We start from the raw sequence: 25,582 nt of genomic DNA, 5'->3' as shown, positions 1-25,582 counted from the left end.
AATGAAGGTCTCCATGCCAGAACCCCCAGGCGCACCCCCTTGCTGTCTCCCAAGAATAAGAAGAGTCGACTGCAGTATGCCAAAAGTCATGTGGGCAAACCACAAAAGTTGTGGGATAGTGTTCTGTGGACTGATGAAACAAAATTAGAACTGTTTGGGCCCATGGATCAACGCTATGTTTGGAGGAGGAAGAACAAGGCATATAACGAAAAGAACACCTTGCCTACTGTGAAGCATGGCGGAGGTCAATAATGCTTTGGGGCTGTTTTGCTTCTGCAGGTACAGGGAAGCTTCAGCGTGTACAAGGTACCATGAATTCTCTTCAGTACCAGGAGATATTGGATGAAAATGTGATGCAGTCCGTCACACACCTGAGGCTTGGGAGACGTTGGACCTTTCAACAGGACAATGATCCCAAGCATACCTCCAAGTCCACTAGAGCATGGTTGCAGAGGAAAGGCTGGAATATTTTGGAGTGGCCATCGCAGTCACCAGACTTAAATCCGATTGAGAACCTCTGGTGGGACTTAAAGAAAGCAGTTGCAGTGGCAAGCCTAAGAATTTGACTGAACTGGAGGCTTTTGCCCATGAAGAATGGGCAAAGATACCCGTAGATCGCTGCAAGACACTTGTGTCAAGCTATGCTTCACGTTTAAAAGCTGTTATAACTGTAAAAGGATGTTGTACTAAGTACTAAGATTGAATGTCACTTGGGGGTTGAATAAAAACTAATAATGATGTGAGCACAGAAAAGACATTTGTGGTTATTTCATTATAAACTTAAGGTTATATTTCTCTGACCTACAAGTGCCTCTTTCATGTAAATGTAAGCAAGATGACTGAATGATCAAAATCAATGTCAAAATGGCCAAAACATTCAATTTCAGTGGGGGTTGAATAATTTTGAACACAACTGTAAGTGTGTCAAATGAATTCCAATTTATGGCAATCCTTGTCAGAGTTTCTAAAACATATAGGTTTATCCGTCCCTTCTTCTGGTTGTGCTGGAGGAATGTGCAAGTTTGTCCAAGGCTACACAAACTGTAGGAACCTTCATGGATTGCTGCCCCTTCATGCATTGTCGTGGCGAAGGGGCTTGAGTAACTCAGAGAAGCTATGGGCTATGCCGTGCAGGAACACCCAAGACGGACAGGACATAGTGGAGAGTTCCGACTAAACGCAATCCACCTGGTGTAGGAAATGGCAATGCCACTCCAGTATCTTTGCCAAGAGCACCCCATGATCAGAAACAAAAGGCTAAAAGATATGACGCTGGAAGATGGGCCCCTCAGGTTGAAAGGCGTCCAACATGCTACTGAGGAAGAGCGGAGGACAAGTACAAGTAGCTCCAGAGCTAATGAAGTGTTTGGGCCAAAGCTGAAAGGACGCTCAGCTGTGGACGTGCCTGGAAGTGAAAGGAAAGTCCGATGCTGGAAAGAAAAATACTGCATAGGAACCTGGAATGTAAGATCTATGAACCTTGGGAAGCTGGAGGTGGTCAAACAGGAGATGGCAAGAATAAACATCGACATCTTGGGCATCAGTGAACTAAAATGGACAGAAATGGGCGAATTCAACTCAGATGATTATCATATCTACTACAGTGGGGACTTGACTTGAGAACTTAATCCGTATTGGAAGGCGGTTCTCAAGTCAAAAAGTTCTCAGGTCAAATCTGCATTTCCCATAGGAATACATTGAAAACCACTTGATCCGTATCTGCTCTTTTCCGTCCATAGAAAATAATGGGAAGCTGCTATTCTGCCGTCGACCACTAGAGGGGGATATTTTGTTTCTTTTTTTCTTAGGTCAAGAAAGGTTCAGGGAAGGCAGGGAAAATACAGTCCACCCAGTACAGTACCAGGCAGTCCAAAGACTGTCTCCCAATCCACTCTCTAAATGCTGGGAGGAGTGAGGAAGCAGACAGGCACCCTTTTCCCTGGCCAACAGTTAACTGAAAGTTCACATTTTGCACTTTCCCTGCCTCCCACATGGTTTTTTTTCAGTTCTTAACTCAAATCTAAGTATGTAAGTCAAGTCAATATTTTCCTATGAGAGCGGTTCTTAAGTCAAAATGTTCTTAACTCGAGCCGTTCTTAAGTCAAGACCCCACTGTATTGCGGGCAAGAATCCCGTAGAAGGAATTGAGTAGCCTTCATAGTCAACAAAAGAGTGGGAAAAGCTGTAATGGGATACAATCTCAAAATTGATAGAATGATGTCAATACGAATCCAAGGCAGACCTTTCAACATCACAATAATCCAAGTTTATGCACCAACCACCATTGCTGAGGAGACTGAAATTGGACAATTTTATGAAGATTTACAACAACTTCTAGAACTGAATCCAAAGAAAGATGTTCTTCTCATTCTAGGGGACTGGAATGCTAAAGTAGGGAGCCAAGAGATAAAAGGAACAACAGGGAAGTTTGGCCTTGGAGTTCAGAACGAAGCAGGGCAAAGGCTAATAGAGTTTGTCAAGAGAACAAGCTGGTCATCACAAACACTCTTTTCCAACAACACAAGAGGCGACTCTATACATGGAAATCACCAGATGGGCAATATCGAAATCAGATTGATTATATTCTCTGCAACCAAAGATGGAGAAGCTCTATACAGTCAGCAAAAACAAGACCTGGAGCTGACTGCGGCTCTGATCATCAACTTCTCATAGCAAAATTCAAGCTTAAACTGAAGAGAGTAGGAAAAACCACTGGGCTAGTCAGGTATAATCTAAACCAAATCCCTTATGAAGACACAGTGGAAGTGAAGAACAGATTTAAGGAACTAGATTTGGTGGACAGAGTGCCTGAAGAACTATGGATGGAGGCTCGTAACATTGTACAGGAGGCAGCAACAAAAACCATCCCAAAGAAAAGGAAATGCAAGAAAGCAAAGTGGCTGTCCAACGAGGCCTTAGAAATAGCAGAGAGGAGAAGGGAAACAAAATGCAAGGGAGATAGGGAAAGCTACAGAAAATTGAATGCAGACTTCCAAAGAATAGCAAGTAGAGACAAGAGGGCCTTCTTAAATGAACAATGCAAAGAAATAGAGGAAAATAACAGAAAAGGAAAAACCAGAGATCTGTTCAGGAAAATTGGAGATCTTAGAGGAACATTTTGTGCAAAGATGAACATGATAAAGGACAAAAATGGGAGGGACCTAACAGAAGCACAAGACATCAAGAAGAGGCGGCAAGAATACACAGAGGAATTATATCAGAAAGATTTGGATATCCCGGACAACCCAGGCAATATAGTTGCTGACCTTGAGCCAGACATCCTGGAGAGTGAAGTCAAGTGGGTCTTAGAAAGCCTGGCTAACAACAAGGCCAGTGGAGGTGATGACATTCCAGTTCAATTATTTAAAATCTTAAAAGATGATGCTGTTAAGGTGCTGCACTCAATATGCCAGCAAGTTTGGAAAACTCAACAGTGGCCAGAGGACTGGAAAAGATCAGTCTACATCTTAATTCCAAAGAAGGGCAGTGCCAAAGAATGCTCCAACTACCGTACAATTGCACTCCTTTCACACGCTAGCAAGGTTATGCTCAAAATCCTCCAAGGTAGGCTTCAGCAGTATGTAGACCGAGAACTGCCAGAAAGTACAAGCTGGATTCCGAAGGGGCAGAGGAACTAGCGACCAAATTGCTAACATGCGCTGGATTATAGAGAAAGCCAGAGAGTTCCAGAAAAACATCTACTGCACTTCTGCTTCATTGACTATGACTTTGTGGACCACAGCAAACTATGGCAAGTTCTTAAAGAAATTGGAGTGCCTGACCACCTTGTCTATCTCCTGAGAAACCTATGCATGGGACAGGAAGCAACAGTTAGAACTGGATATGGAACAACTGATTGGTTCAAAATTGGGAAAGGAGTACGACAAGGCTGTATATTGTCACCTGGCTTATTTAACTTATATGCAGAATACATCATGCAGAAGGCTGGACTGGAGGAATCCCAAGCCGGAATTAAGATTGCTGGAAGAAATATCAACAACCTCCGATATGCAGATGATACCACTCTGATGGGAGAAAGTGAGGAGGAATTAAAGAACCTTGTAATGAGGGTGAAAGAGGAGAGTGCAAAAAACGGCCTGAAACTTAACATCAAAAAAACTAAGATCATGGCCACTGGTCCCATCACCTCCTGGCAAATTGAAGGGGAAGATATGGAGGCAGTGACAGATTTTACTTTCTTGGGCTCCATGATCACTGTAGATGGAGACAGTAGCCACGAAATTAAAAGACGCCTGCTTCCTGGGAGGAAAGTGATGACAAACCTCGACAGCATCTTAGAAAGCAGAGACATCACCTTGCCAACAAAAGTCTGCATAGTCAAAGCTATGGTTTTTCCTCTCGTGACGTATGGAAGTGAAAGCTGGACCATAAAGAAAGCAGACCACCGAAGAATTAATGCCTTTGAATTGTGGTGTTGGAGGAGGCTCTTTTTTTTTTTTTAAACATTTTATTATTTTTTAATGAAATATATGCCTACAAAGACAAAATACAAAACATGAACCAAAAAAAACAAACCAGAAATACGTACAAATCAGTAACACAGACAAACTAACAAAACAATACAAGACTAAACAAGAGGAGGCTCTTGAGAGTCCCCTGGACTGCAAGGAGAACAAACCTATCCATTCTGAAGGAAATCAACCCTGAGTGCTCACTAGAAGGACAGATCCTTAAGCTGAGGCTCCAATACTTTGGCCATCTCATGAGAAGAGAAGACTCCTTGGAAAAGACCTTGATGTTTGGAAAGTTTGACGGCAAGAGGAGAAGGGGACGACAGAGGACGAGATGGTTGGACAGTGTCATCGAAGCAACCAACATGAATTTGACCCAACTCCGGGAGGCAGTGGAAGACAGGAGGGCCTGGCGTGCTCTGGTCCATGGGGTCACGAAGAGTCGGACACGACTAAACGACTAGACGACGACACAAACTGTGTACCCAGCCAGTATCTGAAGCTGGCATGTGGAGCCCCATTTTGCACACATAGTGATGAGGGCATAAAACTGCTACAGGAAGAATGCATTGCTTGAGACTGTAAAGTGGCGTATAGTATGCTGTAATATGTTTCCCAGTTGCTAGGAAGAAAATATAAGATATCAGGAGATTAGTTGCCCCCCCCCCCCGGTAGTTAGGTCTAGTATATATGTAAATTAGAATTATATGAAGGAACATTCAGTTATTTGAAACCCTCCTCCCCAAAAGTCTGAGGTGGTATCATCCAAGACATGTTTTTCCATTTCTTTTCCTGTTTGTGTGAATTTGAATTTGGCCGGAGATACAGCTGGGAGAAGCAAGATTCAAATGATAATGTTCATGCAACTGTATGCTTTTGGGTATATGTACCTGCTCTCATGGAGAGGAAAAATACATAAAGAAATTAAAGTCCTCCTTGTTTCATTTTCCAGGCACTATATTAAAATACTGTGTGGATAATGGGAATAACTTGAAATATATTTTGGGAATAAACAAATGTTCTCATTGATTTTTTTCACTATGTGCAGTTTGGCTAGTGGTGTGTTGCCTAGGAGATGTGCTTACTGAATGGCATTCCCTATTCTTTTGATTTTGTGGCAATTACTGGGTAAACACTGTAACATAGTACTGTATTTGATTATAGAAACCTGTCATATCTATGCTCCTTCAAAAATGAAATCTTTGGACATAAATCAGCTGAATTTTGTGCCATGTACAAATTATGTCCTGTGCAAGGTAGACAAATCAATTAGCATTCTTGCATAATTTTTTACTTTGAAATGATTGGTCTGCAGTTGTTTCTTCATTGCTTAATTGGGAATTGGCCTGTCATGAAAGAAGAAGGAAAGCTTATTCATCCACCTCTTTGGCTTTCGAGATTTTAGCGGACATTGCTTGCAATGGTTTATCTACAATAATGTGGTCTAGAAACTTGTCCTCAAAAGCTGAAGCTAGTATCACATTCTTTATTCTCCTTATTGTACTCTGGTAGGTTAAATTTCTTACCTCATCATTTTGTAAATAAGGGATAGTCCTACTACCAGACACTATTCACATAAAAATGTGAAGAGTGACCATCATATCTTTACCATCCTGTGTGTGCTTTATAATTGTTGGAGGATAATAACAATCTTACGTGCACTAACCCTGGATGTCGGTGGGAGGGGCTTTACAGCCGAATGTGATTTTTTTTTGCCACTGACTTGATTGGTAAAGCTCTTTTTCTGCCTCTGGCATTTGAGGCAAGCCCCCACCTCCTCTTCTTGTTTGTTTGCTTGCTTCCATTTTCTGTTCTCTTTTTTTTTAATAGCTGTTCTTCATTTCTCTCTGACTTTCCTGCAAACAGCAGGCATGGAGGGTCTTCCCACATGCTGGACACTCAATCCCCCCTTTTTTCTTCTTCTGACTATAACTGTAGATGGGAATTGTAAATAAATATGCCCCTTTTCTACTCTAAGTACTTCTAGAATGATTTTATCATGCGTAGTGTTAGTTTGTGTGCCAAAACCCAAACAGACCGAGGGGCTGATGAAGCTGAGCTGTTCTCTCTTCATTTCTTGTTACTGTTTTTCTACCTCATACTCTGCTAATTAAAAGGAATAACAATTTTTTTTAATAATAACTTCATCTCTTTAGCCCATTGTTTTATAAATCAGGGATAATTCTGTCATTATCTAATATTCCCTTTAAAACTGCTGAGGCGATTTAAGAAATGTACGTTCTTTTATCTTACGTTGTATTTCAATTCAGCATGAGAAGGCATGATAGTGGCACATGCTGTGCTAGAGGACGTGCTGTTTGTAACATACTCGCTTCGCATGGTTGCAGAGAGGGTGGAAGGTCTGTGGCTATTGGAAAGCAGGCACGTCTTCTGGGTCTGAGTACAAAGATCCTTTTAATGCCATTACATAAGCATTGGTTTTCTGCATTTTGAAACAGTGTGATAAAAAGCATCTACGCCTGCTTCGGTGTCAGAAATACACTGCACCTCCCAATTAATTTTTTAAAAAATATTTTCTTTCTCACGCACCCCCTTCCCTTTTAAATTTCCATTTTGCTTGAATGGCCATAACAGCTTAGGCTGCTTAAGGCTACATTGCACTTGTTCAGTCAGCCAGAATATTTAGTAGCCAATCAAGTGGTTATCTCATGCAAGGAGCACAATCCAGAGGGCATGACGAGGATTTGACCTGACAGTTTTACTGTCATGTAGTGCATGTAAGCTTAAGGCAAGAGGAAGGAATAACAAGGTTTTTAGCTTCCTAAGAGGAAGCTGAGCTGCTGCTTGTTTCCCTCCTATTCTGAAGATCTATCTGACTGTTGTCAAAGAAGATGTAAGGTCTTCACCTGCCATAGCGGCTGCCCTTCTGTCCTACCCACTCTCTAACATACACTTTCTCCCTCTGCCCAAAGACATGCAGACACTATACATATACGTTTGCATATGTGTTTTTACGTTAGAGCTTGGAAAACTTACTTTCTTTACTCCTAGTGGCTGTGCTGGTGGATGGCAGGGTTCTTTGCTATTATAAGACAAAAAGTAATTTTTCCAAGCCCTAGGGAATGAGTTTATTTGAAAGTATCTTATAATGTGAAAAGAAAAGTTTTCTAAATATATGGCAGTATTTAAGGCTTAATACATATCTTTAAAAAAGAGTGGAATAGTGATCAGCTTGTGGTCGTTTAGGATTCCTCCAAGCCAATAGGAAGGAAATACTAGTGGCTTTTGAACCAGATTTATATGTTTGTTTTCTGAAGCCTTGCAAGATTTTAAAAATGTTTTTCAGGATCCATGAAAGAGCCAGCAGCTGAGGAAACATTTTCACTGGTGTTCTGAAATGTAGACAGTTTACTTCTGGTTCATTGCATGCACACAAATTAAAATTTTAAAAAAAGTTTACAGGTAACCCCTTAAAACTCCCCCCTTTATTTCCTGAAAATTTCAGTAATTTGCAAATGAAGCTTTATAGTTATGTAGTCATTTCCAGATATTTCTGCTTCCAAAAATCTCAGGAATGATGACCTGGACTTTTAAGGTTTAGAAGCTTTTGTTTTGTTGTAGCAGTTGGTTTTCATGTCTCATTGTTGTGTAAGCATTGTGGAAACTTCCAGGATAAAGCTGCTTTATGCAGGTGCCCCCGTTTGTTCCTTTAAAATATTTGATTTTATGATGAGATATGTGCCTTATCGCACATGTGCTATAGTTTTTTAAAAAACTGATTGAATTGTATGTCATTTTGGTATTTTCAGACCTCAGTGAGAATTGTGGTATATTGCAAAAACGGATAGACATTAGGTCTGGAGCAAAATATACATGTTTTGTATTATGGGAAGGAATATTTTCAGGAAGTTAGCCATGTTAGTCTGTTACAACAAACTCCACAAAGAATTCTCTGATACTTTTAAGACAAATGTGTTTAGACTAATTCTTTTTTCCCCTTTTCCTTTTCTGCTTATATACCACTTATATACCACCCCATAGCACTCTCTGGGTGGGTTACAGATTAATTATGCAGGCTACACATTGCCCCTGCCCGGCGAGCTGGTTACGACTAATGTGGACTCCCGGCGGCTGCTTCAGAGGCACAAAGTGCAGCCTCAGTTGACACACACTTATATAGTGTTAGAGAGGGAAGAGGATGAAGTTGAATGGAAATACAAGACATCTGGCATGATTATGGTCAGTAAGTGGCATTGTGGGTCATTTTCAGCCCCAAACTTTTTCAATGTATCCCTGCTCAAGTATTTCATTTTGGAATCAGATTTTGAATTTTGTCTGTTCAAGGATTTGAACTCTGAGTTCAGAGACAGTGTATCTAGGGAGACTGAAGTGTTCTGCCACTGGTTTCTGAGTGCTGCTTTTTCTAGTGTTTTGTACCCATCTGCTTATCTGCCAATGTTACAACACCAGCATTTGCCAGCAGTGCCTTCTAACCCTGGGTAACTAAAATGTTCTTGGACTGTAATTCCCAGAAACTCCAGCCGGTGTAGCAGGTGGTGAAGGATTCTGGGAATTGCAGTTTTGGGTTACTGAAAGTTGGGAACCACTGCCCTTGAGCATTTTACATTGTGCAAACCGGCCAGTCTCTACAGAATGCTTACCGTATGGATCTGCTTCTTTGTGGATTACGTGACTCTGCAGGATAAGATTGTCCTGTTGCTAGGGCATGAGATATAATTAATTTATATAAAGTGACATATTTGTTTCTAGTTTCCCCAGCTGCATACTGCTTTAGTGAATGTCAGCCTTGAGTGTTCAGGTCTCAGGAGTAGCTTTGAGAACACATGGTGCAAGTGTGCTACTGCTGAGCAATGCAAGCTTCATGGGTGAACAGCTCTTTGGAAACCATACCTTAGCGATACTAAGCCTTTTGGAAAAAGAGTCACGTATAAGTGTGGCGAATAAAATAGCATGAAGCTGGTAATCTGCTTCTGCAGCCTTATCCAATCACTAGTGTCTAGTGCTGTGTAATACAAATGATTTCCTCTTTAATCCTTTCTTAATTGTCTTTATGGAAATGGGGCTGCATGGACTCTAAATAACCCTTGCCATTCAGTTTCAAATATAGTAGAGTTTTCTGTCTCCAAGTAAGGTTGGGGAGAATAATTGTGCGCTTTAAAGTGTCAGGTACATCACTTTGTTCCAACTGTTGAGGTACAGTAAAAGTATATTGTTGCCTGTTTAAGATGAGGCAGTGGTAGCATGTCTTGTGCATCCGTACTACAATAACATGGGCAGTGTATGTGAGTGCAGCATAAACCATAATGATGGCTGGTAATTTGAAGCACAGAGTTCATAACTTCAGCTTACTATGTATGGCACTGTTTTCCAGCCTGGAGGCTGTGACTCCCTTGTGGGTCACAAAATGTTTTCTGGGAGGGGGGATCACAGGTTGTGTTATATGTGTTGTAGCCCTTGTTAAATAATTCCTTGACCTTTCAGAGCAGGATATTAAAGTTAGTATGTATGTATGAGAAATGGGTCCTTTGTGAGAGAGAAAGAAGCCTCTACATTTTGAGAAGGGATGACCCATACTATTTTTAATAATAAAAAAAATATGCCTGCAGAAAGATATAGTTGTTGCAGCTTCAACAAGAAAGGAAATTAAGATGTGTCACTTTGGGAGATCCTAAAGAAGTGGAGGAAAGTGGGAGAAAGACCTCCCCAAAAACACTCCCCCCAGGGGCGGATGTAAAAACAAATGTCCTGCCTCTTCTGCAGTAACTGCAAGAAAAGCTTTGTGCTGGTTTCTGAGGAGAGTGTTCTTTGTGTGAAGGTTTTGTCCCCTTCCTGGGTCCTGCAGTGTTCTTCTGCCTCTGACCCATCGTTTAAGTCCTTTGCTTTCTCTTCCTACCTTTAACCTTCCGCAACCTGTTCCCTCCCCAATTTTGTAGAGTCAGCAGCAGGAACAGTAGGAGCGTGAGCAGCATCATCATTGATGGAGCTGCCATGTTGGGGGTTGACGATGGCCTTTTAATGCAAGTGTGTTTGGTGTCACAGGTTATTTGGCTATTATAAAAGGGAGTTGCAACTTGAAATAGTTTGGAAACCACACATATATGGGAATAAACCTCCAGCAAGTTCTAAGTCATCTTCCTAGGTTAGTACAGTTGTACTGCTAAAGCTACAGTGGTGCCTCGATGTACAGACTTAATCCATTCCGGAAGATGGTTGTAACTTGATATGGTTGTAAGTCTAAGCACCATTCCCCATAGGAATGCATTGAAATGCAATTAATCCGTTCTGGCCAAAGGAAAAAAAATCACAAAAAACAAACAAACCCTGCAAGACCCATTGGAAACGCGATTAATCCATTCTAGCCGAAGGGAAAAAAGAAAAGCAAAGCAAACAAACCGTGCAAAAAAGCAAAGCAAAAAGCAAGACCCATCAGAAATTGGGGGGGGGGGAACCCAAAAAGCAAACAACCCCCCAAGACCCATTTGGAAATAGGGTTAAAAAAAAAACCCAAAGCAGGCAAACCCCCCAAGACCCCATTGGATATGGGGGGAAAAATCCAAAAAGCAAACAACCCCCTAAGACCCATCGGAAATGGGGGGGAACCCAAAAACAAACAAACCCCCAGGACCCATTGGAAATGGGGGAAAAATACAAAAAACAAACCCTCCAAGACCCATCACAGCATAGAAACATAATTCCACCACCCAGGCCAAAATCACACTGGAAAACCTACCCAGAACAGTTTTTAAAAAGCAGAAAGCAGCACCTTGCCTTACCAGGCAGTCCGAAGCCGCCTCCGATCGCACCTACTCTAACCATGGGGGTGAAAGAGCTACAAAGAAGCAGCCTCTTCGCCTACCAACAGTTAGCAGATTGTATTCCCTGCCTTTTTTGGTTGTAACTTGAAGCTCTGGCCGCAAGTTGAAGCAAAATTTTGCAGTCGGAGCTGGTCGTAACTCGAAGTGGTCGTATGTCGGGATGTTTGTAAGTCGAATTTCAGGTGAGTTGGACTGTACTGTGTTAGACTGGGATGTATATTCTGCCAGTGGTCAGTTTACATAGGAGCCTTTGGTGAGCAACTGTGTAAATACCATTTGGAAGACCAAATATGATTATCGATGTATTCTTGAAGGCTTCCACGGCTGGGATCTGATGGCTGTTGTAGGTTTTTCAGGCTGTCTGGCCATGTTCTTGAACATGGCTAGACAACCTGAAAAACGAACAACAACCAACAGTATGATTATCGATAATGCATTGTCTATGGGTCCTATATCTTTGGGGGAACTGGAAGTCGCCTCTTCTAAATACTAAAGGAGAAAAAAAGGATGCAGTTCTTAAAGTGGTCAAAGGAGGTGGTTTAGCCCTTAAGTCACTTCACAGTTACCCATTCCTGCTTATGATGACATTGAGAGATTTTGGCTGCGAGGAACCCATGGATAGTATTAGATAACACTGGTGGAATTGCTTGAGACCTTGGAATGGGGATTTTTCTCTCCCTTTTGGCTTTTCTCAGGCCCTGAGAAAGGTGCACCAGAGGAGATATGTAGAGGGTGGCATGAGGAGGAAAGAGCTCATTACACAAGGAGAGTTGGCTTGAAAATAGTTCATTTTTGTCTTAAGTACTAACACTTCATTTTCACTTATTGTAACTTTTACTGTAAAATAGATATACTGTATGTAGGAAATGGGATGTGAGGTAGTTCCTGAAGGAAGAATACAGTGAGAAAGTTAGTATCTGTAGGGAGAAAATTAGAAGCACTAAAGCTGGGAAGTGATGCTGTTAAGGTGATACATTCAATATGCCAGCAAGTTTGGAAAAATCAACAGTGGCCAGAGGATTGGAAAAGATCAGTCTACATCCCAATCCCAAAGAAGGGCAGTGCCAAAGAATGCTCCAACTACCGTACAATTGTACTAATTTCACACACTAGCAAGGTTATGCTCAAAATCCTCCAAGGTAGGCTTCAGCAGTATGTGGACCGAGAACTGCCAGAAATACAAGCTGGATTTCGAAGGCGCAGAGGAAATAGAGACCAAATTGCGCTGGATTATGGAGAAAGCCAGAGAGTTCCAGAAAAAGATCTGCTTCATTGACTACCCAAAAGCCTTTGATTGTGTGGACCACAGCAAACTATGGCAAGTCCTTAAAGAAATGGGAGTGCCTGACCACCTTATCTATCTCCCGAGAAATTTGTTTGTTTGTTTGTTTGTTTGTTTGTTTGTTTGTTTGTTTATTTATTTATTTATTTATTTATTTATTTATTTATTTATTTATTTAATATCCCACCTATCTGGTCGGTTAAGACCACTGTAGGCAGCTTACAGCAAAACACACACAGAAATATATATAAAAACAGTTACTACATAGTAAAACACATTTCACAAGATGGGAGCAAGCAATGGGAAGAGGAAGGGAAAAAAGCATCAGGGATTGACTGGAGGGAAGGCCTGCCAAAACATCCATGTTTTTAATTGATTTTTAAAGATACCCAGCGAGGGAACCATGCAAATCTCTGGAGGTAGGTTGTTCCAGAGGCGAGGAGCCACTGCCAAGAAGGCCGGATTTCTTGTCTTTTCCTTCTGGGCCTCCCTCAGCGTCAGGCTCCTCAGCCTCACCTCCTGGCTCTCACAGGTGACACAGGTAGATCTTGGTGGGAGTAGGCGTTCCGCCAGGTATCGAGGCCCTAAACCGTTTAGGGCTTTGTAGGTAAGCATCAACCCTTTGAAGTCGATGCGGAACCGGATGGGCAGTCGATGCAATGTGGCCAGAGTGGGTGAAATGTGTTGGTATTTTTTCACTCCGCTAAGTAATCTGGCCGCTGCATTCTGCACCACCTGGAGTTTCCGCAACAGCCTCAAAGGCAGCCCCACGTAGAGTGGATTGCAGTGGTCTAATCTTGAGATACGAGCGCATGCACCAAGGTAGTGAGCGCCCCAACATAGAGATAGGACCGCAGCTGGGCTGTCCACCGAAGATGAAAAAAGGCGGTACGGACCACCGATGCCACCTGAGTTTCCATAGTGAGCACCGGGTCCAGATGGATCCCCAAGCTGCGGACCCCATCCTTGGTGGAAAGAGTCACCCCCCCAAAAGAGAGGGAGTTTCCCAGGCCCCCAACTGTGGGGGCGCCCACCCTCAGTACCTCCATCTTGTCCGGGTTCAGCCTCAGCCCGTTCTCCTGCATCCATTGCAGTACGGTCCCCAGGCAGCACTGGAGGGACAGAATGGCATCACCTGCAGTTGGTGGAAAGGAGATGTAGAGCTGAGTGTCATCGGCGTACTGATGACACAATGCTCCACACTCCCTGATGACCCCACCCAGCGGCCTCATATAGATGTTAAACAGCATTGGGGAGATAATTGACCCCTGTGGAACCCCACAATGGAGATTCCACGGGGCCGAAACACACTCCCCAAGCTGTACTCTCTGGGGGCGGTCCTCAAAGAAGGAACAGAGCGAGGCCAATGCGGGGCCACCAATTCCCAGCTCAGAGAGCCTCCCCAGGAGGATACCGTGGTCAATGTACGTGGGACAGGAAGCAACAGTTAGAACTGGATATGGAACAACTGATTGGTTGAAAATTGGGAAAGGGGTACGGCAAGGCTGTATATTGTCTCCCAGCTTATTTAACTTATATGCAGAATACATCATGTGAAAGGCCGTACTGGAGGAATCCCAAACCGGAATTAAGATTGCTGGAAGAAATTTCAGCAACCTGAGATATGAGGATGATACCACTCTGATGGAAGAAAGTGAGGAGGAATTAAAGAACCTTGTAATGAGGGTGAAAGAGGAGAGTGCAAAAAACTGGCATGAAGCTCAACATCAAAAAACTAAGATCATGGCCACAGGTCCCATCACCTCCTGGGAAATTGAAGGGGAAGATATGGAGGCAGTGACAGATTTTACTTTCTTGGGCTCCATGATCACTGCAGATGGTGACAGCAGCCACGAAATCAAAAGACGCCTGCTTCTTGGGAGGAAAGCAATGACAAACCTCAACGGCATCTTAAAAAACAGAGACATCACCTTGCCAACAAAAGTACGCATAGTCAAAGCTATGGGTTCTTCTGCGTGGTCTTCTGTGAATGCACACAATAAGGGGGTTAAGTCAGCGCCTGCGCTGGTCTTCTCGGAATATTCCAGAGCTCTGCAAAGAGAAACATTGTCAATACTATCTATACTGCGCATGCTCCGCCCGCCCAATCCTCAGTTCCATTTCTCCGCCGTGTGGAATGGTTCTTCTCGGTAGAGCTCCTCTACTTTTGCCCCTTTTGGATTGTTATTTCGGCAGGATTGCTCGGTTTTCTTGACTCTTGCACGTTTACGACTTCTCTTTTGCCTTTCGGACTTTGTTACCTTCAGCGGCCGCCTTTATTACCGCTATTGAGTCTCGCTGGTTTTTCCCGCCCTTTCCAACGGCCATTGCGAGCACTCTTTTCCTATGCCCCCTCCACCCTCGGGCCCCTTCAGCCGCTGTGTCGTTTGCTCGGGTAAGATCCCTTTTCAGGATGGGCACGACACTTGTCTTTTTTGCCTGGGGGAGTCCCATTCAGCTCAGAACTGCGAGCATTGCCAAGCCTTTACCAAGGCCGCTTTAAAAGCTCGACAACAGAGGCTGAAACTACATCTTTGGAACTCAGCCCTGGCTGCCTCTCAGCCTTCACCTATGGAGCTTCCCTCTACCTCTTCGACCTCCCATTCCGAGGGCGCCCCCAGCCTTGCGGTAGCCAGCAAGCCGTCAGACATACCTGCAAAATCTAAGAAGCCTTCAAAGAAATCTTCTGCTTCCAAAACTGCAGTTCCCGCAAAACCTGTAAAGCAGATAAAAACGAAGGCAGCGGTGAAGGCTAAGGACGCTGTATCCCAAGCTTTGCCGGGATCGGTCGACCTTCTCTCTCCATTATTGGAGGATTTGTCGAAGGACAAGGATTCGACGTCGGGGGCGGCTACCCCCCTTCCTCCTCGTCAGCCTGAGCTGGCTATACCCCTTGGCGCTCCCTCTCCGACGCCAAGTCAGCTTGTTCGAGCAACAACAAGCTTGGGTTCGGCCCCGGTTAGCCCTGTGTCTTCTGGGCGGGCTTCACCGGCTCCATCGATATCGCCTCTGCCTCCCCACCCTCCCTCGCCACCGAGGAAGAAGCAGGCGAAAAGAAAGCATTGCTCTAGGGATCGCTCTGCCTCACCTCGTAGAGACAACAGAGACGGGCGCAAGCGTTCCCGACGTCGTCATAGATCGACGTCGAGTGACTCCTCCTCCTCCGACTCTCGTCGTCGTCGGCACAAGCGTCGATCCAGACGCCGCTCTTATTCTCCTTCACCGTCGACGTCGGAGGATCAAATACATTTACCTCTCCTCCTCTTCCTCTTCCTCGCCGTCGACCCCACCTAGGAAATATCGACGTCGACATAAGAAAAGAGTAGCAGACACCGCGCAACCTACTCCACTACCAGTTCCACCTACTGCTCCTCTCCCTGCGGTCCCGTCGACATCGACTGCACCCCCCTCCTCTTCCCCCGCAACCTGTTCCTTCAGTCGTGCCACCACCTCCACCTCCACATCGACCAAGAGGCCATGAGCTGTCATCTGATGATGATGCTTCTTTCTCATCCCAAGAATCTGAATCGGAGGAAGAGCCACCTCCTCCGCCTACACCACACGACTTACCGGTCGGGGAGACAGTAGAATCGGACACAGGCAACCCTCACGATTCCTCACCCTCGGAGGATTTTTCCTCATATGCGCAAATGCTATCAAGGCTCGCAAAAACACTCAAGCTACGCGTTGACGAGCCGGCGCCTCCAGAAGAGGACCTCATTTTTGGTGATATTAATACAGAGCGTTCACCACCTCCTAGCCTTTGCTTTCTACCTGCCCTACTGAAGATCATCCAGGAGTTCTGGGAGCATCCTTCGACATCGGTGCCCTTACCCAAGAGAACTGAGAATATGTATAAGATTGTTGGGGAGGAAGCTAAATTCCTCTTAAAACATCCTATCCCTAACTCCCTCATAGTGGAGACGAGCTGCACTAAACCATCAGGAAGGGCACATGTGATCCCCACAAATAAGGAAGGGAAAAAGCTTGAGTTAATCGGTAGAAGACTTTATTCCTTAATTGCTTTTATACTCAGAGTTGCTAATTATCAGACTGCTCTAGGAGCATATCAGAAGCAGCTGTGGATCAAAACGTTGCCAGCCTTGCACATGTTGCCTGCTGATGCACGCCAAGCTTTTCTGAACACCTATGAGGAAGCGCAAACGGTTTCCAAGCACCAAAGAATTGCAACCAGACATTCAGTGGAAGCAGCAGCCAGAATCCTTGTTACTGCTGTCAACCTGCGTAGACATGCTTGGTTACGTGCTGCAAACATCCTTGAGGACGTGAAGGCTAAAGTTGAGGATTTACCCTTCGATTCTTCTGGTCTCTCTAGTGAGAAAACGGATAACCATCTTGAGGACTTACATAAAGCAAAGAAAACTGCTAAGTCCTATTATATTCAGCCACAACCTAAGTTCAACAGGTACCAATGGAAACGGTCCTCTAGCCAATACAACCAACCCTCCCAACAGTTCAGGCAGTTCAAAGAAACCTCCCGTTCTGCCCTACCTCAAACTTCCTCTGCTCCATCTACTTACCGTGCTCACCAGGCATCGCAGCGTCGTCAGACCTACAAGCCACCTGCAAAGAAACACAAGCAATATCTTTGACTTGATAGCATACCCTTCACCCATCGTCACCGACATAAGACTCCAGCCATATTTTCAAAACTGGTCCACTATCACAAGCGATTCCTGGGTTCTAAGAATTGTTTCGTCTGGCTATCGCCTAGAGTTTTTAGAATATCCTCCCTTAGGAAGGGTGCAGTATACTACGTCAAACCCTATTCTAGAGGAGGAAGTTCAGTCTTTACTTTCAAAGGGAGCCATTCAAGCTGTGCCAGGAACAGACATGCCCAATGGTTTCTATTCAAGATACTTTGCCGTCACCAAAAAGGACGGCGGCATGAGACCCATCCTCGACTTAAGAGACTTAAATACTTACCTGCATCCTCGTCGGTTTCGCATGGTGACGTTGGAATCCATCACACACCTCCTGAAAAAGAAACATTGGTTCGTCCTCATAGATCTCAAGGACGCTTACTTTCACATCACCATCCATCCAGATCATCGAAAGTTTCTCAGATTCATCTTCCAGGACACAATCTACCAGTATTTGGCTCTTCCATTTGGCCTCGCCACAGCGCCTCGCACATTCACAAAATGCATGGCCCCTGTGGCGGCTTACCTCAGACTCAACGGCATTCACGTATTCCCATACATCGACGACTGGTTGGTCGTCTCTCCATCCAGACACAGGGCCCTCAAAGATACCAGATTCATCCTTCGCCTCCTCAAAGGCCTAGGACTTACAATAAATTACAAGAAATCACATCTTTGTCCATCCAAGATAGTACACTACATTGGTGCCAAGATAGATGCGCGCAAGGGGCGCATATTTCTTCCACGTCAAAGAATAAAAAAGATTCGCAATGCCATTCAAAAGTTCCACCCGGGTCGCTCAGTCTCAGCAAGACATGCTCAACATCTTCTAGGGCTCATGTCCTCTACGACCCCCGCAGTTGCTCACGCTCGACTAAAGCTCAGATCCCTACAAATCTGGCTGTTATCCCTTTTCAGTCCTCTCCAGGATCACCAAGGCAAGAGACTTCTAGTGTCACCGGAGTTAGTACAGCAGCTCCAATGGTGGGTCTTCCCGCCTCATCTGCAAGTGGGTCGCCCATTTCGGCCCCTGCAGCTTACCGCCCAAGTTACTACAGATGCGAGCCCCACAGGCTGGGGAGCGCACTGCGGACGCCATCGTGTACATGCCCTGTGGTCTCGTCAAGAGAGGTCCTTTCACATCAACCACCTCGAGATTCTAGCCATGTTGAAGGCTCTCAGGGCCTTTTTTCCCCTGGTACGTGGCCGTGGTGTTCAAATAGTCACCGACAACACCACGGCCATGTACTATATAAACAAACAAGGGGGAACACATTCTCCATCCCTGCTTTTTCTTACAGTAACTCTCTGGGAATGGTGCTACCAGAACCACATATTCCCAGTAGCTGTTCACCTATCCACGGAAGACAATTTTCTGGCAGACCAACTCAGTCGCCGCCTCGATCAGATGCACGAATGGGAGCTGAATTTGAATGTGTTCCATCAACTATGTCGGCGCTGGGGCAGACCTCTTGTAGATCTTTTTGCCACACACCAGAATGCGAAGTGTCCACAATATGCATCCAGGGCGGGCCTAGGCCGCAACTCGCTGGGAGATGCCTTCATGCTATCTTGGAGGAACGGCCTGCTTTACGCCTTCCCACCGTTCCCGTTAATACAGAGAACTTTAGTACAACTCCACCATCAGTCAGCAGAAGCCATACTAGTAACCCCCTTCTGGCCTCGCCAGCCTTGGTTCCCAACATTAGTGGAAATGGCAGTGGACTCAGTGCGCCTTCCCAACTTTCCTGCGCTCATCACACAGGATGCGGGAACAGTGTTTCATCCCGATCTCCACACTCTTCGCCTCACAGCGTGGAGGATATCCCGCAGATCCAAGAAATCCTAGATAAATCCAAGAAAACATCTACCTCTACTTTATATGCCTACAAATGGAAGAGTTTCCTAAAATTCGCTGAATCCAAAGGTTTATCGGCTGTCCCAGCTTCCCTCTCTACAACACTTCAGTTCCTTCGTTACTTGTTTGACCTCAGATTGTCTGTTGCCACCCTAAAGGTTTATTTAGCTGCAATTGTATCTTTTCAACCCAGGGAATCGCCTTCTTCACGCTTTTTCTCTCACCCTGCAGTCAAAGCTTTCCTCAAAGGACTCATTCATCTTAGACCACCTCTCAAACCATTGATGCCCCAGTGGTCTTTGAATCTAGTTCTAAATGCACTCATGCGTCCTCCCTTTGAACCACTCGCTACATGTTCTCTAAAGTTGCTGTCGTTGAAGGTGTTATTTCTCGTAGCAATTACTTCTGCTCGTCGTGCTAGTGAACTAGCCGCCTTGAGGGCCGATCAACCTTTTTTGCAATTCTTCAATGACAAGGTTATTCTTCACACCGATGTGTCCTTTCTCCCAAAAGTTGTTTCAGAGTTTCATTTGAATCAACCACTGATTCTACCCACCTTCTTCTCACAACCCACCAATGAAACAGAGCGCATGCTCCATTCTTTGGATGTCAGGAGGGCACTCTCCTTTTATGTTGCACGTACTAAAGAGTTCAGATTGTCTCCTAAGCTTTTCCTATGTTACTTTGGGCACAAGAAGGGTTTACCAGCCTCCTCCTCATCTATCTCCCGTTGGCTTGTTTCAGCAATATCGTTGGCATATGAATTGCAACACAAACCTCCTCCTGAAGGCCTGCGTGCCCACTCCACCAGGGCAGTAGCCTCCTCTACGGCACTTCTGCGTGGAGTTGACCTTCCTGATATATGCAGAACTGCTACCTGGTCAAATGCCTCCACCTTCATCTCCCACTATAGGTTAGACATGAGAGCCAAGAGGGAGACAAGGTTTGGGAGAGCTGTCCTCGCATCTGCCCTACAGTGACGACCCACCAACCGGTAAGCCAGCTTGTTAATCACCCCTTATTGTGTGCATTCACAGAAGACCACGCAGAAGAAAGACGGGTTACTTACCTGTAACCATGGTTCTTCCAGTGGTCATTCTGTGAATTCACACAAACCCGCCCGTCCTCCCCACTATCCGTCACTGTATATCTGCAGATCAAATTGCATAGGCCTGTGGCGGATCAATGGAACTGAGGATTGGGCGGGCGGAGCATGCGCAGTATAGATAGTATTGACAATGTTTCTCTTTGCAGAGCTCTGGAATATTCCGAGAAGACCAGCGCAGGCGCTGACTTAACCCCCTTATTGTGTGAATTCACAGAATGACCACTGGAAGAACCATGGTTACAGGTAAGTAACCCGTCTTTTTCCAGTAGCGATGTATGGAAATGAGAGCTGGACCATAAAGAAGGCTGACCGCCAAAGAATTGATGGCTTTTGAATTGTGGTGCTGGAGGAGGCTCTTGAGAGTCCCCTGGACTGCAAGGAGAACAAACCTATCCATTCTAAAGGAAATCAACCCTGGGTGCTGACTGGAAGGCCAGATCCTGAAGCTGAGGCTCCAATACATTGGCCATCTCATGAGAAGAGAAGACTCTCTGGAAAAGACTGAGTGTGTGAAGGCAAGAGGAGAAGGGGACGACCGAGGACTAGATGGTTGGATAGTGTCATCGAAGCTACCAATATGAATTTGACCCAACTCCGGGAGGCAGTGGAAGACAGGAGGGCCTGTCGTGATCTGGTCCATGGGGTCATAAAGAGTCGGACATGACTAAATGACTAAACAACAACAAAGCTGCGAATGAGTTTACACTTGCAGGAGATACTGAAAATAACAAGGGGTGTTGTTGTTGTTGGCTATATTGTAACCTACATATGATGACATTGAGTGATTTTAGCTGGGAGGAACCTTTTTGGACTCAGTTACATGGTAGTCAAGTCAGTAACAGCGAGTAGTTCCCTCTCTACCTCAGGTTTTTTTCCTGTCTTTTTTCTAATCAGAGTTCTTTCGAATGGTTCTCACTGGTGGGACACAGCAGATCTTATCGATCAAGCAGGTTTATACAGAGATGCTCCTTCAAGTATTGATGCCTCAAACTATTTAGACTGTTATAAGTAAGTTACTGTCAAAATCTTGAACTCAGACAAGAAGCATTTTGGCAGCTAGTGCAAATCCTTCAGAAGTGCTTCTGTTAGTAGCCTAGCTACTGTGTACTGCACATTGCAGCATCCATTTCATCTTCAAGGGTAGCCCTATGTAGAGTTCATTGCAGTAGTTTAAGTGGGAGGTTACGACTACGACCAGGTTTTCCATACCCAGGAGTATTCATAGCTTGCAGACCAGTGGATGGTGACAGGAACGGTTAGATATTTTGATTAGAGCCTTAAGCATTTTGATGCTTCATTTTCCATTATGAACTCACAGATTTCTGCTCAGTTCATGTTTAGCACAGGGGTAGGGAAAGTGTGGCCCTCCAGATTGTGTTGGTCTGTTACGACCAGCATTGTTAACTGTGCTGGCAAGGGCAATGGAATTTGTAGTTCAACAATATCTGGAAGGCTACATTTAGCATTTGGTGGTCAGAACAGGAAGGTTTACTCTCTTTTCCTTTTACGTATGGAGTCTGGCCAGTCTGGCTGATGGGCTTCTCTTGTGCGCACATAAAGCACATAACAAAGCACCACCTTTCTAGAGAGACTTTGCTTCTGTATTTATGGATGGGACTTTTAAAAGAGACACATTCCTGCACGAGCAACAGTGTACTTTCACCTGTGTGTAGACAAACTTCTTTTTCTTGACTAGTGCCTAAAGAAAAGATTTGCATTGATTCCCAGCCCTCCACTGAATTGATAGCCTTAAGGTGTGTGGCATTTCAAAAATAATAGTTGCATTCTAATGTTTTTGTGTGCCTACTACAGAAGCCTGTGTGGTTTATTTCTAGGGGATGGCCTTCCCTGTGGACCTTCTAGATAACTACAGCCATGAAGATCTGGAGAGTTCTGGAGATGATTATCTTTCTGACCTTAGGTGTGCAGATCCAGAAAACCCAGAATTTCTGTCTCTTGGCAATAATGTCAAAGTAAGATTTAACAAAGTACTTGCTGATTTGCTATTTTATATTTCTGTTTCCTATAGACTTTCTGTAAAAGTTTAGATTTAAAAATTATGTTTTCTAAAGTTTCTTACTGCTACACATTGCCATAGAGATGAAGAGAGTATGTAGTCTTGACTCTTGTTTGGCACCTCCTAAAAAAAAAAAAAGAAAGAAAACAGCACAGAAGAACTGTTGTTTTCTTTTTGTCTTCTTAATCCCGCACTTCAACAGCTAAATCTTTATTCCTGAATTATAGCCTTGACTCCTTGCTAAACTGATACACAGCAAAACAAAAGGAAGGCTGGTGTCTACTGTTCTGTGTAGGCTTTTTAACTTTTCAATGCTGCATTTGGACAAACAAGCCTGATCTCTTTTCTGTAGCGTATTTCAATGTGTTACTGCGCTAGCGAGTTTTAGCAACAAAAAAAGAAAATTGAAAATTGGCAAATTGTTTTTTCTCCTTTCCTAGATTCCAATATGCTTATCAACAGTAGGCTTCGTTCCTATTTATGGCGGAGAAGAAAGACACAAAGTCCTTGCTTTGTTTGCACCAGAGGATTCACTAGCAGGTTTCACTTAAATTTCTATTGTCGTATCTGAACCATTCTTCTTCTGTATCTGTGTTATATCTTGTCCTTGGTTTTAAGATCTAATGTAATTATGTTTTAAGACCCACGAATGTTCGCAATGCAAGTGAAGTTTTAAAAACCATGATTACTTAAGATATAGAACGGTTGTGAGGAGAAAGCCTCTCCCAGCCCAAATTGTAATGTTCGGGCTTACCTAACGATCTGTCTGTCATTGTCACTTGGATGGCTTTATGAGTTGCCATAGAGGCCACCGGAAAGTATGATGCTGTCATACCCTTTCCACAGATTATGCAGACAGAAAGAGTGCTAGGTCATAGTTTGCTGTTGCATCTGAAAAAGGCCATTTATTTTCCCATATTATTGTGAAGCGAGCCTTCTGTCTTTTCATACTGTCCCTTTTACTGGTGGCTTTTGGCCAAAACCTCAGCATATCTCTTCTGAGAGAGGCTTGAAGCGAGGTGACGAGGAAGAGGACTTTTTCACTTGTGACCCCTCAGTTATAGGGTGCTCTTTCAAGGGAGAACCACCTGGTTCCAATGTTTTCATGCTCTTAGTGACAGGTTGAAACAATTCCCAGCTCCCAGGCAAAGAATGGGATGTAATTTTAACATTTAAAGAATAAGCTTTGGCTTATTATTTTCTAATTTGTTTGCAAAGGGCTGACATATCTTGTATGTAGAACTCATAAATGCTTCCATGGGAGAATAATACGAAATTATGAGCTGGAAATGTGACATTGTATTGTTGTTGCCTTTTTAAAAGAAATGACAGATCCACTGCTTCCTAAGATAGTCATGTTATTTGTGGGTGAGTGCACTCAAGATGTATTTGGTATTCAAACCTACAATAAAAATGGCTCTGTTAATTACACAAAGGAGTATTTGTCTTACTGAATAAGTTTATTTGACACAATTAAGCATAGAAAACTTAATACTCATCAACTTCATCATTCTGCTTTTCTCATTGGAGCTGTTGCCCTCTTTCTTGCTGATCACTGGTGGACTATTGATGATATTTTGAGAACATCGGCTCCTTCTAGAGAAGGTGTTTTACGGGTAAGTGTTCCGGAGGGGTTCTGCTGTTGTTGGCTTCTCCAGGTCTTCTAACTGAGACAGGGAAAATGTGAAGTGTATTCTGAGTATTTGCTTGGAATAGAATTGAGTATGTACCTGTGCTGTGTTTTATTTAATTCTGGTTTATGTTTGGACTACAAGCCCTATGGATTTTAAAACATCTAATAGAAGCATTCTTCTATAATCATTTGAATGTTACAGGTGTAAGATGGCTTACTGGCCTGGCTTTGATTTAAAGAATCTTGGAAAAATGATTGTTTTCTGTAGAGAGGTGGGACTCTGTCAACATTCTCTTCTCCCAAGCAGTGGGTCTTGCAGTTCTGTACAAAGTGTTATAATGGCTAAGCCATTTCAAATGCTGCTCATAGAGTTTGCATGCCTTACAAGATTTCATCTAATGCATTATTTCATGCCATATGTATTATGTTTTGTATGTCACCTTTCCAAAATAATTCAAGGTGGCTTGACCTAATGAAAACAAATTAAAAAACACACAAATCTATCACTCTTAAACTGGACACAGCTTTAGATGCACATTTCTTCTACTATTACCTTAGAAGCAGAAATACCAATTTTATCTGCTTCAGTAAGCATGTGTCAGTTTTGAAACAAATGCTTCGGTGCTTCTTTAATAACAGCATTGTCTATATTTTCATGTATGTCTTACACAGGTGAAGTCCATTGGAGAGAGAGTAGTTCTTTATGTGCTGAACAGAATAATATATCGCAAACAAGAAATTGAGAAAAATGAGTTTCCATTCCTTTGTCATGGTAGCCATGATTATGCAAAAATTCTTTGGAAGAAAGGAGAGGCAATTGGCTTTTATTCTGTTAAGCTTCCAGGTAAGATAGGCCGACAGATAAGACTGCATTGTAATATAAAGAGGGAGAAATGAGACCATTTAAAAATTATCAGCTGATAACAATTGAGTTCATGGTTCATTCATGAACATCTTTAGGGTTGCACAGTTGCAGGAAGATTAAGGATATGTGTCAGATCCTTAATCCATCTTGTTCAGTGTTGCCTTTACTGAAGTGCGCGCAGCACAGTTTTCTTTGACTTCTTGGACTGCATCTCCTGACAGTTTCTCACCATTGTCTATGCTGGAAATAGGATGGGATAGGAATGGCAGTCCTACCAGCATGTGGAGAGTCATGATTTGTTCAGGCCTGGCCTGTGTCAAACATGGTCAGGAACACTGTCTATTATGACTACCTTTGTGTTTTTATTTTATTGGTGATGTGGCAGGCTGATACAGTTCTATGTAAGTAAATGTGTTTCTAGTGGATGGACTGGCTTTTCATTACAGCTGCTCCTCTGTAGTAACTTTCACATGAACTGTAAAAGAGAAAATAAGAGACAAGCAGAAACACAACTAGTTATACTAAGGGGAGGATTTCTATGACATGTTGTATTTTTTCTGCAGCCTATGTTTTAGTTTATGGGTGGGTTTGAATTACTTGTAAACATATTTGAACTTGCTTATGGATTCAAATGTAGGTTGCAGAGAAAATGTGAAATGTTACAGAAATCCTCCCTTAGAAGGAGCCTGGAGCAGGATTACTCTTCCCTTTCTCTTTGTGAACTTTTCACAGGATACTCAACTGTTTCTTTTTTAAAAATGTATAATAACTGTTGGATCACAAGCATATAGTGGAAGTCTGTGACACCATAGCGAATTTGTCAATGTTGTTTTCTCTTTGGACTCAGTAGATTAATTTCTAAGGAAATTGGTTGTCAAGAGCAGCA

At 43.6% G+C, this 25,582-nt stretch overlaps 1 protein-coding gene across 19 annotated transcripts in view; it reads left to right on the top strand.

The window, feature by feature from the left end:
* FAM169A (family with sequence similarity 169 member A) overlaps positions 1–25,582 on the top strand; it is a 57,597-nt gene that overhangs the window by 13,227 nt on the left and 18,788 nt on the right. For 10 of the 19 annotated variants that reach the window (XM_078384509.1, XM_078384508.1, XM_078384518.1 and 7 more), the window contains exons 2-5: positions 22,017–22,154; positions 22,639–22,738; positions 23,729–23,814; positions 24,504–24,675. In XM_078384509.1, coding sequence (XP_078240635.1) covers positions 22,017–22,154; positions 22,639–22,738; positions 23,729–23,814; positions 24,504–24,675 — 496 coding nt within the window. Of the gene's footprint in view, positions 1–921; positions 11,452–21,075; positions 21,936–22,016; positions 22,155–22,638; positions 22,739–23,728; positions 23,815–24,503; positions 24,676–25,582 lie in introns of those variants that run through there. The other 9 variants (XM_078384519.1, XM_078384510.1, XM_078384513.1 and 6 more) reach the window with 5 other exon arrangements.

This window comes from Pogona vitticeps, chromosome 2 (genome assembly GCF_051106095.1).
Source record: "Pogona vitticeps strain Pit_001003342236 chromosome 2, PviZW2.1, whole genome shotgun sequence".
In the NCBI taxonomy this organism is placed as follows: Eukaryota; Metazoa; Chordata; class Lepidosauria; order Squamata; family Agamidae; genus Pogona; species Pogona vitticeps.
The sequence above is the reverse complement of the archived record's forward strand: the minus strand, read 5'-3'. Positions and strand labels throughout refer to the sequence as shown.